This window comes from Eubalaena glacialis, chromosome 2 (assembly GCF_028564815.1).
Source record: "Eubalaena glacialis isolate mEubGla1 chromosome 2, mEubGla1.1.hap2.+ XY, whole genome shotgun sequence".
Lineage (NCBI taxonomy): Eukaryota > Metazoa > Chordata > Mammalia > Artiodactyla > Balaenidae > Eubalaena > Eubalaena glacialis.
In genome coordinates this window covers 145758743-145777488 of record NC_083717.1, presented here as the reverse complement: position 1 = coordinate 145777488, position 18746 = coordinate 145758743, and the positions used below count along the sequence as shown (strand labels likewise).

The following is an 18746-nucleotide window of genomic DNA, read 5'->3' as shown; positions in this document are numbered from 1 at the left end:
GCCTGGGGGGCGCGGCGGCCCGGCCGGGAGAGTGTCGTGTCCCGAGCAGGCCTCAGGGCGGCACTCTGGCCCTGCGGCCGGCCTGCTCGGGCCGGCAGCTGGGCGCCGACCCACGCTGGCCGGGAACGTGTCTCCTGGTGACGCAGCCCCGGGTGGAGAACGTGGTGCGGCGGCGGCGACGGTACGCCCCTCCGCCGTCCGCCAGAGAACGTGCGGTGCAGCGAGAGGCGGCGACGGTGCCGGACCTGGAGGGGCCGGCGGGCGCCGGGAAGCAGGACGCTGGCGCCGGCGAGGAAGTAGGTCCCGGGCGCAGCGCTCAACAAAGAGTGGGGCCGCCCCCCTCAGGTACCCAGCCGGCCCCGGGTCCCGGCGGGCGGGCAGACCCGGCTCGGCAGTTCGCGGGCGGCCGGGGAGGGGGGAAGGGCCGAGGCCGGAACGCGGCGGCTAGACGCCGGGGAGAGCCTTTCAGGCCCGCTGGTTCGCTGGCCCCGGCCGGGCGGAAGGGACGGGGCTGGGCCGCTCGGGGTTGTAGCCTCTGCTCGTTTCTCGTGCAGGCGGAGCTGCGGGCAGAGGCTCCATGTTAGGAAGCGGCGCCGCTCGTCCTCGTTAGCGGGAATCGGGGCGCCGCGGGCAGAGCCGGCGGGAGCCGGGCCCTGAGCGAAGATGGAGGCCCCTCTGCGGCCTGGCGCGGACATCCTGAGGCGGAACCCGCAGCAGGACTACGAGCTCGTTCAGAGGGTCGGCAGCGGCACCTACGGGGACGTCTATAAGGTGAGGCAGGCCGGGCTCTCTCCCTGCGGTCCGCTGGCTCCCGAGTATAGGGCCACTTTCTGGGGAAGTATGAGGAGGGGGGAGGATGCTTTTATTGTTATATCTTGGAGATGCCGCGGCCGGGTTCCGTGTACTCGATTCAGGGCACCTTCTATTCACTGCTTGCTCTAATCGCTCCAACAAGCAGAACTAAGCACACCTTTGCAAACTACCGTAGTACTTTTTTGTGGTATAAAGGCTTTTTAACGCTTATTTATGGTATCCAAGGGAGTTCGAATCCGCTTATGGAGTTGCACTTGAGGATATTCTTGTCTTAGCATGGAAGAATGCTTCCTGGAAGACAGTAGACAAAGTATGTTGACATTCCGACATTTGCATAAAAAACTTTTTGATGGATAATCTTGGTTTAAAAAGTCCTATGAAACCCTGCCTCTCAATTTTATCTGTAAGCAGTCTAATACTGGGTCAGAGTGACTTGTGCGCAAACATTACCCTATGAAGAACGATGCATTTCCCGGCAGAAGTTTCATTATTTGTATCTGGTTGATGATTCCTTTTCTACTTCAGCAGTTCCTCTCTTTGGGATTTATAACATACCGTGACCAAGAGTGGTTAAGAGCTGCTGTATTTTTATTATACTCGTTTGTTTTATTTGAGACAAATGATGAGGATGAGTTACTCTTAATTTGAGATTTAAAAAAACATCATAGAGAAGCAAACCCAGTTCTCTAAATCCACTGAGTTCTTGAAGGATGAAGAGGAAAGATTGTTTTAGATTGCCTTATGCTTTTTGTTCTCTGTTCCAAAAAGGGAGCACTAATGCAACTCACATGGGTATATCAAGGGGCATTTCCTTTGATTTGGAACAGCTTTGTTTATTGGATTTAATCATGTTAGGTATCCCATTATTCCAAACAGCACTCCTGCATATACCGGAAATGGCCTTGTGTCATATGGGTAATTAACCAGTAGAAGCCTTCAGGGTATGTTGTTTTTTACAGGTAATATGGTAATATGGAAGAAAAAACATCCCTTCTTCCTAACCTTCCTGTTTTTGTTTAATATTCTCCCTATTAATAGTAACAATTTGACGTTGTGTTATGACAGTTCTAGCACTGTTTGATTCTATTGAGATGAAATGTAATGGGTAGGCTTTTTATTCTTTAAACAAGCATTTGAATCTTCTGTACTAGGTACTGTTCTGTATGGGATGTTGAATTGGGAGGAAGGTTCCAGCTTTTGCCTTGTGAATAATTTTAATTCAAAGTAGATAATTATAATAGAATCCTCTTCTTTATGTAGAATTAGGGGTAGTTAACTCTTAATTGTTTATTCATGGATTAGCCATTTTGTGGAATGCTTTTTAAAAAATTGAAATTCCTTTTTGCCTTCTCAGTCCCACTTTTTAGTCACCTTCATCTTATGATTCACTATGTATTACACTAGTTCATGTTAGTCATACAATTGGTAATCATCAATTCAGTTCATGTTCATAATACAATAATCTGAATTCCAATTCTTGTATATTTTCTCTCCTCCCTACTACAAGAAAATTTAAAATGTTTTCCCCACAAAAATCCCAAGGCCTTCACCTTTTTTCTTTATAAATATAACAACTAAAGCAACTATCTGGAGCAGGATTTTATCCTTGCCAGGGAAAGCAAAGGGTTATATTAAAGGGACAGCTAATGCTTGCCTTTTACCCTGGTGCCTCCCTGCCCTATCTCTCTCTTCAACAGCTCCTAAACAGAGGATCAAGACAATATTTATCATACACCACTTTCAAACACCCTCCCCCCAAATGATCCCCTTCCCTCATATTCATGCTCCCTCACTTTATGTGTATACTCATTCCGCACCAAGCCAGCCTCTAATTCCTAAATATCCTCAAAACCCTGGTTCCTTGTCTTTGTTTTCCTTTGTTCTAATTACCTGGCATCACCTCCCACCCCCATTTCCAACTGTTATAGCCTACCTTACTCAAAGCCTCCAGGAGGCCCCAGCCCCTCCCCCTTATCTCTCCATCCTCATTTATTACTCTTCACCCTGCTTCACTCTCTTCTAGCAACACTGGCCTGCTTGCTCTTCCTTAAACATAAGGAAGAGCAAGCAGGCCAGTGTTGCCATCTTCCTACCTTTGGGGCTTTGTTCTGGCTATTGCTTCTGCTCAGAATGTTTTTCCTCGGACAGCCACATGGCTTGCTCCCTTCCCTCCTTGCTTTTATATCCTCTCAGTCTTTTTTTCCTACTTCTTTTTTCTTTGCACTTATCACCATCTAATGTCATTTTTAAAAAATTTTATTGGAGTACAATTGCTTTACAATGTTGTGTTAGTTTCTGCTGTACAATGAAGTGAATCAGCTATATGTATACATATATCCCCTCCCTCTTGGACCTCCCTCCCCCCCACCCATCCCACCCATCTAGGTCATCACAGAGCACCAAGCTGAGCTCCCTGTGCTATATGGCAGGTTCCCACTAGCTGTCTATTTTACACATGGTAGTGTATGTATGTCAAACCTAATCTCCCAATTCATCCCACCTTTTTACTTATTTTTTCTTGTTTATTATCTATCTCAATCCACTAACCTACTCTCTGAGGGCAGGAATTTTATCTCTTTTATTCACTGCTCTATCTCTGATAGTTCCTAGAATTATGCCTGGCACAGAGTAAGTACTTTCTGAACATTTGAGGAATGAATGAATGAATGAATGAATGGCTATCAGTCTTTCTGTCCCCTAATTCTCTGGGCATATACTTTATACTTTATACTTACTGGGCATATACAACACTAAGTTAGCATTTAATACTCTATATAGTCCTGTAATGCCTATTATGATATCCTGTATATGTATTTTTATTACAAATTTCAATTATTTGAGTCCTCCAGGAAAAATATTTCTGGAAAACTATTTCATAGCATATCCATTTTCAGCATTCAAAGTCCTATAGAATTTTATCAGTTTATATTTACTCCTTAATATGCCTAAAAACATGTAACATTCAAACTGTAGTGCTGAAGTTTTTAACTCAGAGCACTTAGAGTAATTTTGTTATTTATCACTGTGTTTAGGATGAGCTGAAAATCCTAGGAAGTTTTAGAAGAATTTCAATCTGTGATGTAAACTAGCAAAATAATTACAGTGAAGAATAATGCAGGTAAATTAGTTGCTGTTCTAGTCAGATATTATCCCTACTTCTTTTTTTATCTTATGGAGCTGGAGCTTTAAAAGTACCACAGCTTTGAGATTTTTTGTGAATTATTTTTATGTTTTTCAAAAACACAGATCCCCTTTGAAGCGCCTGTCTTTCCTGAGACTCCTCAAGAGGGGAGAGCTCAATCTTAAACTGGCTATTCCCTGGTTGAAAGAAGAATACTATAAAGCTTCTTTTAGATAAATAGGGTAAATCATTGAGGGTGAAAGCAGGAAATAGTGGAGGGGAAAGAAACACAAAAGAGAAAAGAAACGTGGTGGAAGATGAAGGATTAAATATCAACTGAGCAAATTTTATTTATAATTATCATTAATTTTTAAATCTTCTAACAGGAAGAGGAAGCCTGGAGATTTAGTGCCTCTCCTACCTTCTGTCCATAGTGATCTGGACTATTGTAGTATCATGATACAGTTCACAATTAACAGTGCAAGCCATTTGGGTGGTCTTTATCCAAATATTTAGATCAAAATTGTCCGCAATCTAGATTCCAGAGAAGTTTTAGTAATCTTTTTTTTATTTTTTGTGGGTTATAAATTTAGAGTGGGCAATCTCATGTATTTTTTTCTAATCTGTATTGCTTTTTCCGATTGATTATAAAAGTGTGACATGTTTAGCTCCAGGAGGACAGGAACAGATGTCTCCTGCTTTTCACTGTACAGTAGCAGACAGATAGATGCTCAATAAATATTTATTGAATGATATTAGTTGTAGAAAATTACGAGAGATAAATACTGTTAATAATTTAATATAGTTTATTTCAGGCTTTTTTCCTAAATGTTTTTAAACCAGTGTGTTTAAACATGGCTTTTATAAAATTGGGATCATGATGTATCTCTTTTTTCTACTTGATTGGAATGGCCATCATTTTCCCGGTCTTTAAATAGTCTTCAAAAATACCATTTTTAAAGGATCCATTGAACAAACTCTCATTTAGTTAATCGTTATGAGTTTCATATTTGTTTTCAATTTTTAATTTTTACAATTTTAAATGTTATAATTTGTGTAGAAATCTGTGTCACACAGTCATATGACTTCTGTGGGTTCTCTGGGTGCTGGATGAACTGGGTCCACTGTAATGAATCCCCTTTTTATATATGCCCTCCCTCTCTCTTCCCCAAGCCAGAAGTCACAATTCTGGAATGGCTTTTGATACTTTAAAGCTTACCCCAGGATCCCATTGTATAGAGACAAAGCTTGTTACATCACAACACTTCTGTAAACGTTCATTTATTCAAGAAATACTTATTGAGTGCCAACTGTATGGTAGGGTATGGGGATGCAAACACGAGAAAGAGAAAGTACACTGTCAATATATAGGAACATATAATGTAGTCAGGAAAACAGACATGTAAACAGTCATAATTTGGTAAGTGCCAGAATGGAAGTGAAGTGGAAGATATGCCCAACTTTGTTTTTTGTGGGGACTGGGGAAGGGACGAAAGGAGAGAGAACTATGATGTGAACCAGGGAAGATTAAAAGCGGAGGGGACATTGACTGGATTTTAAAAGAGTGCAGGGTGATTTCCAGGTGGACAAGACAGGAAAGAAATTTTAGGCTGTGGGAATAGGGTGTGCAAATACCTGGTGGCTTGAGAAACCATAGTGAGTCTTGAGGAATCTGCATCTGCTTTCCAAGTTTGGTGTGACCAAATCTGGCAGGGATTCCATAGATGGCAAACAAAAGCTATTTTCTGGCAGAAAAGGACCAGATAATGGACCTTGTATGTTATAGCAAAGAATTTGGACTTCTTCCTGTAAACTGAAGAAAGACTTTAGGAGGGAATCTCTCATGGTGTAGAGGCTGGATTAGACAAAGTTTCTGGAAGTATAGGGATGAAAGGAAGTGATAGATTTAGATGATCACATTTACCTAGTGATGAGTGAGGGACAAACAGGTAGTCAGTGGCATTTAGAATTTCTGCCTTGGGTGACTACGTTGGTGCCATCAACAGAATTAGGAACTACCAAATTTGTGGGATCTGGATCTTGTGTTTGGTTTTGGATGTATGACAGTGTATAGGTGGTTATGTCCAGTGTATGGTAGGAAATTCACCTCTGGCCTTAAGAGAGCTGGACTGGGGATACAGGTTTGGGAGTCATTGTCACTTCATGGGGTGGTACCTGTGTAGTATAGGTGAGGTCACCCAGGAGAGTACATTTGTAGGAGAGCTGAGTAAAGGCAGTAGTCTTAGAGTAGTGGCAGAAGAAAATAATGTATTGAAGGTGTCTGAGAAGAAACAAAATGTTATGACGAAGTTCTTTCCATAGAAATCAAGTTTCAAGAACTCTTCTCTATCATCACCTGTGTTCATTCTTGTTTCCTCCCACTCTAGTAAGGCAAATGTTTTCATCTTCCAAAAAATATAAATCTGAGGTTTTGTGTCATTCCCTTGTATTCTCCTTGTCCATAGAATAAAGTCTTAGAATGATATGGCTTTTAAGGCCCTGCCTGTCCTGAGACTAACCATACTGAATTTCCTTCGGTTCTTTATATGCTCTACTCTTGTCCTTCAGGTTTCTGCAGGTACTATTTCCTTTAACTAGAACAGTCTTCCTCTTGTCTTTCATCTGTCTTCTGTTTGCATTTCTCTTTATAAACATTGCATTTTCAGTGAGGCCTTTTCTGTCCTTTAGATAAGGTCATATCTGTCTGCTGTTTGACTTCTTACATAATACTTACCATTTGTCACTCATCATTGTTGCTGTCAGTCTTCCTTCTCTGCTCAAACTGCAAGACCAGGGACTTGTGTTTACCACTGAATCAGCTAGCCTGGCATAGTGCCTGGCATATAATAAGTGCTCAATAAAAATGTTTTGAAGGAGTGAGCAACATAGTGGTCATTTAAGTAAGGAGTTGAAAGGGTTCATTAAGAGCAGAAGAGTTGAGGTGTGAATGGTCAGTAAGGAAATAGGAGAAATGTAGACCACTTTTTAAAGCAGCTTAGCTATGAAGGGAAAAAGAAATGAGACACACAGATGTTCTTTCCACTGTTTCTGTTTTTTTTTCTTCCATTGAGACTGTTTATAGTTTTTCAGTTATTATTCTTTACAATTGTCTTATCACTCAATTGACCAGGAGTATTGCTGAGTTTAGAGAAGGAATTTCACAGAGAAGGCAATCAAGACAAAGAATTTGGGAGGAATTGAAAATTTAGGAAGATTAAATGTAAAAATTTAGGGTGGAATTGTTGGGGACCAAGGTAGGGGATAAATTTAAAACCTCCTTCCCTCCCTTTCTTTTTCCTCCCTCCTTCCCTCTCTCCTTCTCTGAAATAGAGCCTCCATTGATTTCCAGCCCCAGTTGTTCCCCTATGGGTATGGTTAGGATGAGGCACATTGATGAATGGGGAACTGGAATGCAGCCGGGGAATGACAGGGTGGAAAGGAGTATTTAAGATTCAACCAGTATTTATAGAGAGCCTCTGATGTGCCAGACACTGTTCTGGGGTCTTGGAATACACCAGTGAACGATGTAGACAAAGATTCTTGCCCTCAAACAATAAACATAATAAATAAGTTGTATGATATGTTAGAAGGTGATTAAAGATATGGAAAGAAGAAAACACTGAACAAGTTAAGGGGTTCAGGATTGCCAGGGTGGGATGGGGAAGGCAGGTTGAGGAATTATATTGGGATGGACAGGGTAGGCCACATTGAGAAGGTTAGATTTGCGCAGAGACTAAGGAGTTGGCCAAGTGGATATCTGGGTAACCAGAGGAAGTCTTAACTATCTCTCTCTCTTACTGAATCACCTGAACCTATCTCTACAGCTAAATTGTAAGCTTAGGGTTAGAAATTAGAACTGAGACACAGTCATTGCCACCATTGCATCTCATTGGCTGGTGCAGGGGTACAAGTCATTGTGATTTAAATTAAGTTCAGCAGTTGTATGTAAGTTACCCATTTCTATGTAATTTTTTAAAAATTTTATTTATTTATTTACGGCTGTGTCAGGTCTTTCTTGTGGCATGTGGGATCTTCGTTGCTGCACACGGGATATTTTTGTTGCAGCGCGTGGGTTTCTCTCTAGTTGTGGCATCCGGGTTTTCTCTCTCTAGTTGTGGCGCATGGACTCCAGAGTGCATGGGCTCTGTGGTTTGCAGCACACAGGCTCTCTAGTTGAGGTGCGTGGGCTCAATAGTTGTGGCACGTGGGCTTAGTTGCCCCGCGGCATGTGGGATCTTAGTTCCCTCACCAGGAATCGAACCCATGTCCCCTGCATTGTAAGGCGGATTCTTTACCACTGGACCACCAGGGAAGTCCCTCTATGTCATTTTTTAATAGCATGATTTTGCAAACAAAGGATATGTAGCTGCTTCTACTATATCTTTCCCCACTCGTGTTCTCTAATCTTTAAATGCTAATAAAATAGACATGCCTAATGGCCCCAAATGTGAAGGTGATAGAGGATGGATGTATATTCTGCTTGTACTTTCTCTGACATTTGATATCAAAACATCACCCACTTCTTCTTCTTCTTCTTTGTTTTTTTTTGGATTCTAACACAGTTTGTGTGAATATACTATCCTTTCTGTGTCCTGGTAATCTGACATAAGAGACTGTTGGGTTGTCATGTTAGGGTGAGAGGGAGTGAATAACTTGCAAAAATAGGTTAACAGCGGGAAATAAGAATCTTATTTAAAATTATGCTTTTTATTAAGCTAGTGGATATCTTATTAAAAGTTATTTAATTAGATATTATATTAAATATTGTGAAAGGTTACTATGAAAATAACACATGTTTTATTAGGATGAAGTGTTCTGTTATGGATGTTTACTGTTTTGCAAATCATCTGGTTAAACTCTTATTTTGTATTTATTTTTCTTACTGCTTAGAAGTAGGCTTATGTTATGACTGCCTGGAAAAAGACCATGGTTCTGATGGTGGATGTGAAGCTCTGGATCATGGTTAGAGGCAAATAATTTAAAAACGCCTTTCTACTTTCATAGAAATGTTGTGAAAACTATAAAAGTCTTAAATACTTTCAACGTTGTGAAAATAGACATAAAACAGTGCCATCACTGGTGCAGGTATATAAATTCTAGTTCCAAAATTGACTTTTAGATACAACCTCTGCCTTAGGCTTATAATGTATCTAGTATTCTTTTTATTTTCATAGGTTCAGTATTTTCACTTTAACCATCATTTCCACTGTTTTTGATGAAGACAATGGGATAGAATGCAGATGGACTTAGATTTCTTACTCTAGTTTTCCTTTCAGAATTTATAAAAGTTTCACTCTTAGCTTAAAATTGTGGTTTCAGACCAAATACACAGGAAGAGAAACATGTGATACTTATTAACTTATAAACAAGTGATACTTGTGTTTTCAGGGCTTTGTTTTCAATTTGAGAACTTAGTCCTAGATCAGATAAATTGGAGCAGGCACTTTCTCTTGGCTGCATTGGACTATTTTGAGTATTTGTACATGTTTGAATGTTAGTAGAAGGTTATTGCTTTTCAATTATGTGAAGTACTATTTAAGTTAGAGAGTGTAGATAATTCTTTGAAAAAGGCAAGATGAATTTATGTCTAGTGTAACTCTATGTCTGTTAAATGTCATAATCTCCCACTGAGATTTTGAGAAGATGATGTGGGAAGCCAGGCTGATAGACCAGTCTATCCTTGGAGGTGTTTGGGCCCATGAATCATATAGGCCCCCACCTTCTAACATTTTTATAAAAATGAAATTGGATTAAAATGAATGAGTGACTAATGTTTGTTTAGCTCTTTCGTAATCAGTATATTACTTGTTTCTCACAGTAATCCTATGAGGTAGGTGGTACAGATGCATTATCATCTCTAGTTTGCCCAAGAAGAAGTTGTATGATATTTGCTTGTATCATAAGTTGTATGTTGTATGTATATTATGTTGTATCATAAGTTGTATGATATTTGCTCTAGATCTTACAGATAGTAGGTGGCGCTGTGAGGACATGAATCCAGATCTTCTGACTCTATGATCTCTGTTCTTTCCACTATACCAAACTGCCTCGGGACTACATCTTTAAATTCGTTGCTGTATACATAGCCCTTAACACATTGTCTAGCACATAATAAGCTCTAAACAAATTATGGGCAGATGGTCAAATGAGACTTGACAGCCTTACCCCTCTGCTGAGAGGTGAGGGATTTTTTGGATTGATTTGAATATGCATATAAGCTTCAGGTCTCAGCACCAACTCTCAGAAGTACTATTTCCTGGTTACCCACCTGGTTGTCACTCTTACCCTTAAAACTTCCAAATTGGAGCCCAGGCTTGACTTGCTTTTACTGTGGAGAGGAACTTATCAGTAGCTTATAGCCACCCTACGATGTTAATAAGTAAAAAGAGAAACTTTTTTTCTTGGTTGTTAGACACCATTCCTGATGTGCCTTCTCTTGTGCTCATTTTGTTGGAACTTTAGACTTATTGTTACCTAAGATAACTGAGTCCCATAGACTAGATTTGGTAATGCTATTCTAAGTTAAAATTAACAAAATGCTAATTCTTTCAGGCAGTAGAATAGCCTACCTTCTGTAGCATTAGCTGGTTACTTCTGTTTGCCTATGTCTAATTTGTCACAGCCTGAGAAGGATGTCTTGTGAACCAATGTGTTACCCCTCACATACATGCACCCTCTTTTCTAGGTACCCTGTGCCTTTTTGTCCTTCTTTTTTAAACCTGCCTCTTATCAATATCAGGAAGGATCCAATGTGGGCATGACAGTATATTTTAATAGACATAAGTTGCAATAAATTATTTACAACTTTTGCATTTTAAGTTTTTTGGTTCCTAATTGTAATAGTGGAGATGCTTGGGTCCCCTATAATGTTTTTTTTCCAGGAATAATTTCCTATTCTTTCTGTAGATCCATGGGTAGGACTTGCCTTCCTATTTGCCTCTCTCGTCCTCGCCTCAGAATAGATAGCCTTCTTTCCTACCTTCTTTTCAAAAAATACATTTTAAGTAATATGTGTTTATTTTTGAAAACTTGGATATAGGAGTAAATGAAAAATTACATGTACCTCTTTTACCAAAAGATGAACATTTTTGTATATCTTTCAAGACTTTTAAAAAGTCATATTAAGGACACATACATAGATCATAATATATATTATATAAGCATATATTTAAGCATACTATATGTAGTATATTATATAGCATATATATTTGATAAGGTACTTTTTTCATTTAACAGTATGTCACAAACAACTTTTCATGTGAGTAGATATACATTTAATATTTGTGTATTATTTCCTTGTATCATTATACAGTGTTTAATTCATTATTGTTGAACAAGCAGATTATCTCCAGTATTTCCTTATTATAAGCATGCTGTGATCCGTATCCTTGAACAAATTCTTTTCACATATCTAATTATTTCTTTAAGTAAATTTCTAGAATTAAATTTTCTTTTTTTCCTTGTGTTGAGATTTTTATCCACGTTGTTAATTTCACGCTGCATGAAAATGTGGCTGCACATGGGGCAAGAGATGCCAATCCTGGAGGAGTCCTTCTGGCTAAAGTTTTAGTGAATTTGACCTATTATTCCCCTCAATAGTTGCACCCACCAGCAGTGATTGAGAGTTTACATATTTCCTACCTCTTTTTTTATTATTAATAATGTAATGTAATGTATTTCTGTTACCTTATTTTACACTTAACATTTTCGTGTTTGTTTTTTCCCTACCTCTTTTAATCTTAACTCAAGCCCTTTTCTCCCTTTGCTTTGCCATGAAGGCCTCCAGATAATTACAATTTAAGTAATCCTCTAGAAGGAATGCTCCCTTTAATAAAATCAATCTGTATTAGGAGAGGATTAGAAAAATTCTTTTCAAAGGCAAGTAAGTATTCTAACATACTAAGGCTTTAGTGTGTCCTGAGATATAAGTCATCTGGACAGATTTGGGGTCACCCTAACAGGCAGGCCTTAGACTCTGAATATGTCTGCCTGGTAGTGGGGCAAACCCTGCAGTACAGCCTCCTTCTGTGGGAGAGGGAGCACCTGTCTAGATCTGGAAGGCAGCTTGGAAATAACTTGCCTCACAAAAATTAAGGAATTTGGGAGCTGGCAGGGACCTCTTACACAGTACATATGTCCCCTACCCTATCCTTGACAAAGGGTCATTTAACTTATTTAAATAATGATATACTAGAAGCAGTTGGTTCCTTTTTAAGTGCTATAGAAAGCTTTCCTGTTTGGATCTAAAATCTGTCCCATTGAAACTCAAACAAGGCAGATAAATCTTTAATTCTTTGCTGTCACCCCACCAGTACTACCCTCATACCTGAAGTACCTGATGCATAAGGGATGCTGGGTAAATGAAAAAATAATGAATGACAAATCTTTATATTAAATTTTCATGTGGAGGATATGCTATGTGTGGCTCCCCCCTTATTATATTTTGTTGACATAAATTTGATAATCTTATTGGAAGTGGTTTCCTTGAAATTTACATAATTTATATAGTATATAATATGTGTTTATGACCTCCCTTTTTCCCAGAAAGATTTATAATAGAATTAAAATGAAGCACTTTACTCTTACCACAGGATGAAGTACTGCATTGTGTTTTGAATATAACACTTTCAACATTTATTTTTAAATTTTAAAAATATCATAACTTTATAGAAATTTGAAGAAAGAAAAGTCACTTATAACATGACTTTTGTAATGAATCTAATATTTTAACTACTATCATTTTTGTTGGACATCAGACTTTGAGCACATAGTCAAAACACATAGTAATCAGAATGGTGGTAAGGGTCTGGAATCTGTATGTAGCATGTTGAAGAAGTTAGCGTGTTTCATCCATAGATAGAAGGGAGCTTTTATGTTTCTGTCTGAGCAGAGTTAAAATTAGAACTAGGCCCCCTAACTGCCATAGGAATGGCAATACATACTTACTGAATAAATCAATACATACTTACTGAATAAATCAATGAATTTAGATATCTGAAATTTGTCATAGGAGGAATAGACTCAATCAACTTTATCTCATAGACCAAAACTGGGACCATTGAGAAATTATAGGAAAGTAGATTTTGCTTATCATAAAAAGTCTTTATACAACTAAATTTATCCTACAAAATGAATGTATGAGATTGATCAAATGACCTCCATAAACTAAGAAGAAGAAAATTGCTTTTTTAGAAAAAAGATTGAATTAGATCATTTCCAAAATTTCCTCCAAACTGAGATTCTAATAGAACAGTATCTCTAGAGTAGTTGTAGTTTTAGTTTTGTCTGTTTCCTTCCTCCCTTCCTCCCTCCCTTCCTCCCTCCCTTCCTCCCTTCCTTCCTTCTTATCTACCTACCTACCTACCTATTTTTTTAATTTTTATTGAGGTGTAGTTGACTTATAGTATTATATTAGTTTCAGATTACAACAGAGTGATTTGATATTTTTATACATTACAAAATGATGACAGCAGTAAGTCTAGTTACCATCCGTCACTATACACATTTATTACACACTGTTATTGACTCTATTCCCTATGCTGTATATTACATCACTGTGACTTATTTATTTTGTGACTGGAAGTTTGTACCTCTTAATCTCCCTCACTTATTTTACTCATCCTTCATCCCCCTCCCCTCTGCAACCACCAGTTTGTTCTTTGATCTGTTTCTGTTTTGTTTATTTTGTTCTTTAGATTCCACATACAAGTGAAATCATACAGTGTTTGTCTGACTTATTTCACTTAGCATAATACCCACGAGGTTATCCACATTGTCACAAATGGCAAGATTTCATTTTTTATGGCTAAGTAATAGTCCTGTGTGTGTGTGTGTGTGTGTGTGTGTGTGTGTGTGTGTGTGTGTGTGTATCTCCACTTGGGTTGCTTTCATATCTTGGCTATGGTAAATAAATCTGTAGTGAATAGTGGCACACATGTATCTTTTTGAATCTGTATTTTTGTTATCTTCACATACATGCCCAGAAGTGATATTGCTGGATCATATGGCAGTTCTATTTTTGAATTTTTGAGGAACCTTCATAATGTTTTCCATAGTGGCTGCACCAATTTACATCTCACCAACAGTGCATGAGGGTTCCCTTTTCTCCACATCCTTGCCAACACTTTTTATTTGTTTATTTGTCTTTTTGGTGATAGCCATTCTGATAGCTGTGACATTGTGGTTTTGATGAACATTTCTCTGATTAGTGGTATTGAGCATTTTTTCATATGTATGTTGGCTCTCTGTATGTCTTCTTTTGAAAAGTGTCTGTTCAAGTCCTCTGCCCATTTTTTAATCTGTTTTTTTTTTTTTTTTTGATGTTGAGTTGTATGAGCCGTTTATGTATTTTGAATATTAACCCCTTATGGGATATTATGTTTGCACATATCTTCTCCCATTCAGTAGGCAGCATTTTTGTTTGTTGGTAGTTTCCTTTGCTGTGCAAAAGCTTCTTAGTTTGATGTAGTCCAGTTTTTTTATTTTCGTTTTTCCCTTACTTGAGGAGACATTCAAAAAAATATTGCTAAGACCAATGTCAAATAGTGTACTGCCTGTGTTTTCCTCAGTTTTATGGTTTCAGGTCTTACATTTAAGTCTTTAATCCATTTTGAGTTTAAGGTATATGTATATGGTGTGAGAAAGTAGTCTAGTTTGATTCTTTTGCATGTAGCTCTCCAGTTTTCCAAGCACCATATCTTGAAGAGGCTGTCTTTTCCCCATTATATATTCTTGCCTCCTTTGCCATAGATTAATTGACCATATAAATGTGGGTATTTCTGGGCTCGCTATTCTGTTCCATTGACCTATGTGCCAGTACCATACCATTTTGATTACTGTAGCTTTATAGTGTAAATAAATCAGGGAGTGTGATACCTCCAGCTTTGTTCTACTTTTTCAAGATTGTTTTGGTTATCTGGAATGTTTTGTGTTTCCATATAAATTTCGGAATTATTTGTTCTAGTTCTGTGAAAAATGCCATTGGTATTTTGACAGGGATTGCATTGAATCTGTAGATTGCCACCGGTAGTATGGTCATTTTAATAATATTAATTATTCTAATTCATGAACATGACATATCTTTCCCTTTGTTCGTGTTGTCTGCAGTTTCTTTCATCAGTGTCTTACAGTTTTCCTAGTACAAGTCTTTTACCACCTTGGTTAGATTTAGTCCTATGTATTTTATTCTTTTTGATGCAATTGTAAATGGGATTGTTTTCTTAATTTCTCTTTCTGATAATTAATTACTAGTGTATAGAGACACAATAGGTTTCAAAACAATCTTGAAAAAGAAAAACAAAACTAAAGGTATCATGCTCCCTGATTTCAAACTATGCTATAAAGCTACAATAATATATTAATTTTTATCTTGCAGTTTTATTGAATTCATTTATTAGTTTTAATAGTTTTTTTGTGGCATCTTAAAAGATTTTCTTTCTATATAATATAATGTCATCTACAAACACTGACAGTTTTACTTATTCCAGTTTGGATTCCTTTTATTTATTTTTCTTCTCTAATTGCTGTGGTTAGGACTTCCAAAACTGTGTTGAATATAAGTGGTGAGAGTGGACATCCTTGTCTTGTTCTTGATCGTACAGGAAATGCTTTCAGCTTTCCACTGTTAAGTATGATGTTGACTGTAGATTTGTCATATATGGTTTTTATTGTGTTGAGGTATGTTCCCTTTATACCCACTTTGTTGAGAGTCTTTATCATAAGTGAATGTTGAACTTTGTCAAAAGCTTTTTGTGCATCTCTCAAGATGATGATATGATTTTTATTCTTCAGTTTGTTAATGTGGTGTATCACATTGATTGATTTGCAGCTTTTGAACCACCCTTACATCCCTGGGATAAATATCACTTGAGCATAATGTATAATTCTTTTAATGTATTGTTAAATTCAATTTGCTCATATTTTGTTGAGGATTTTTGCATCTATGTTCAGTGATATTGTTGTTTAACTTTCTTTTTTTGTAGTGCCTTTGGTTTTGGTATCAGGCTGATGCTGGCCTCATAGAATCAGTTTGGAATTATTCCTTCTTCTTCCATTTTTTGGAGTAATTTTAGAAGGATAAGTGTTAACTCTTCTTTAAATGTTTGGTAGAATTACTTTTTAAGATGTCTGGTCCTGGAATTTTGTTTGCTGGAAAAAAATTTTTTTTACTGATTTAATTTCATTACTGGTAAATTGATCTGTTCATATTTTCTGTTTCTTCCTGATTCAGTCTTGAGAGTTTGTATGTTTCTAGGAATTTGTACATTTCTTCTGGGTTGTCCATTTTATTGGCATATAATTGTTTGTAATATTCTGTTATGATCCTTTGATATATGTGATGTCAGCTGTAAGTTCTCTTTCATTTCTGATTTTATTCAGGTCTTTTTTTTTTTTTTTAATATTTATTTATTTATTTATTTATGGCTGTGTTGGGTCCTCGTTTCTGTGCGAGGGCCCTCTCTAGTTGTGGCAAGTGGGGGCCACTCTTCATCGCTGTGCGCGGGCCTCTCATTATCGCGGCCTCTCTTGTTGCGGAGCACAGGCTCCAGACGCGCAGGCTCAGTAATTGTGGCTCACGGGCCTAGTTGCTCCGCACCATGTGGGATCCTCCCAGACCAGGGCTCGAACCTGTGTCCCCTGCATTGGCAGGCAGACTCTCAACCACTGCGCCACCAGGGAAACCCCAGGTCTTCTTTCTTTTTTTCTTGATGAGTCTGGCTAAAGATTTATCAATTTTCTTCATCTTTTCAAAGAACCAGCTCTTAGTTTTATTAATCTTTCCCATTTTTAAAAATTTTCTATTTCATTTATTTCTGCTCTCATTTTTACTATTTCTTTTCTACTGACTTTTGGTTTTGTTTGTTCTTCTTTTTCTAGTTCCTTTAGGTGTATGGTTGGATGTTTATTTGAGATTTTTCTCGTTTCCCGAGGTAGACTTGTATTTCTATAAACTTTCCTTTTAGAACTGCTTTTGCTGCATCCCATAGCTTTTGGATGGTTGTGTTTCCATTTTCATTTGTCGCCAGTTATTTTTTGATTTCCTCTTTGGTTTCTTCAGTGACCCATTCGTTGGTTAGTAGCATATTGTTTAGCCTCCACGTGTTTGTATTTTTTGCAGTTTTTTTTTTCTTGTAGTTGATTTCTAGCCTCATATCATTGTGGTTGGAAAAGATGCTTGCTATGATTACATTCTTCTTAAGTTTATTGAAATTTGTTTTGTGGTCTAGCATGTGATCTGTTGTGGAGAGTTTTTTTCCCCTATCCCTTAAATGTGGGTAATATTCTAGGATTCTGCTCTTGAATCTCTTTTCTTCTAACTCTACATACTCCTCCTAGGTTATGTCATCTACTGGCCTGGATTCAATAATATTGATGATGCCCAATCTGTCTCCAATCCATGTTAGCTCTTGAGCTTCAGGAGCTATTAAGTGGCTTACCGGATATCTCCATATCTCCAGTTAGTTTTCCATAGGAACCTAAATTTTAAGTATGTTCAAATCTGAGCCCCTTACCTATGTTCCTTCACTGTCCTTCCCCTCCACCCATAAAATGTGTCCATCTTCCTGTGTCTGTCATCTTAGTGAATGGAATCACAGTGTGTATTCACTTGTACAATCTAGAAACTAGGGGTTATCCTAAACTTGCTATTCCTTTGCATTCACATTAGTTTGCTAATTCCTAATGGAGACAAGCTGGACTAGAGCATAGCAGAGAAGATAGAGGAAAGTTAATGGATTTGCTTTATATTTTTAAGCCATCACTATTTGCTGAGATATCAGATGTGAAGAATGTGAAGAAAAGAAATGAAGAATGACCTTGGGTTTTGTACTTGAGCAACTGGCTGGCTGCAGTAAATTTTATTTAGATTGGGAAGATGTGAGGATGAATGGGTTTATGGAGCAGAGAAAACTGAGTGTTATGTGTTAGGCATGTTAGGGTTTACATGCCTGTCAGGTTTCCATGGATTTAGGAGTCTGGAGCTGGATGAGGAGAGATTTATCCTGGAGATGGTTGTTAAAGCCATAAGACTACATAGGACAATGTTAGGCAAAGAAAAGGTGAAATTCTGTGTTAGGATAGGTAACAGAGGAGTGAGTAAACAGAGGCTTAGGCATTATTGAAGGCTTTAAGAGAGAGGTATAAAATATTCTTCTTGAAGAGTAGAAAATCAAACCTAATGGAGAAGTTGTAGTTTGTAGTTTGAGGTTTGTGTTATGATTTGAAAATAACACCAGTTAGTCTGATTTTATACATTTTTTCCCCAGTATCATTTAGCTATTCAATATCAGTATGGAATTAGTGGATAATCAAGTTTAATCAGATTAGGATTTTGCTAGGCTAGTATGACAGAGGATAAGAGGAGAAGGAAGTTAAGGTTGTTTGTAAGGGAGTGATTATAAATAGAGTGGTGCACCATGGAACCCTGACAGTTAAGGGAATATGTGAGGAATTGAGAGATGTAATTGGTAGTCATATGGGAATGCACTGGATTGATGAGGTGGAAAGATCACTGGAATGGAAAGACTAGAGTAAGTGAGCTGAAAGGGTAGGAAGTCATGATCAGGAATTACGATGTTTGAAGTCAAGATTCAGATAGGAGGCTAAGGATTGAAAAGTCAGAGAGTAGATCTGGATGTTGAAGTCTCTAAGAATGGTACCAAGAAAAGGGGTGGAGAGGAAGACTGTGAGCCAGGAACCATAAAGTCCTGAGTGAACAAGAAGGGGTGACCAAGAAGTTAGTAGATGATGGCTACAATAGGATAGTGGGTGATACAGTCTTTCCTGAGCTTCAAAGGAATGTTGTCTCTCACCA

General features: G+C 38.1%; 1 protein-coding gene across 1 annotated transcript in view; it reads left to right on the top strand.

The window, feature by feature from the left end:
- MAP4K5 (mitogen-activated protein kinase kinase kinase kinase 5) overlaps window positions 1-18746 on the top strand; it is a 155393-nt gene continuing 136647 nt past the window's right edge. Inside the window, exons 1-2 of the mRNA XM_061182518.1 lie at window positions 1-345; window positions 555-771. Coding sequence (XP_061038501.1) covers window positions 664-771 — 108 coding nt within the window. The 5' untranslated portion in view covers window positions 1-345; window positions 555-663. The remainder of the gene's footprint in view (window positions 346-554; window positions 772-18746) is intronic.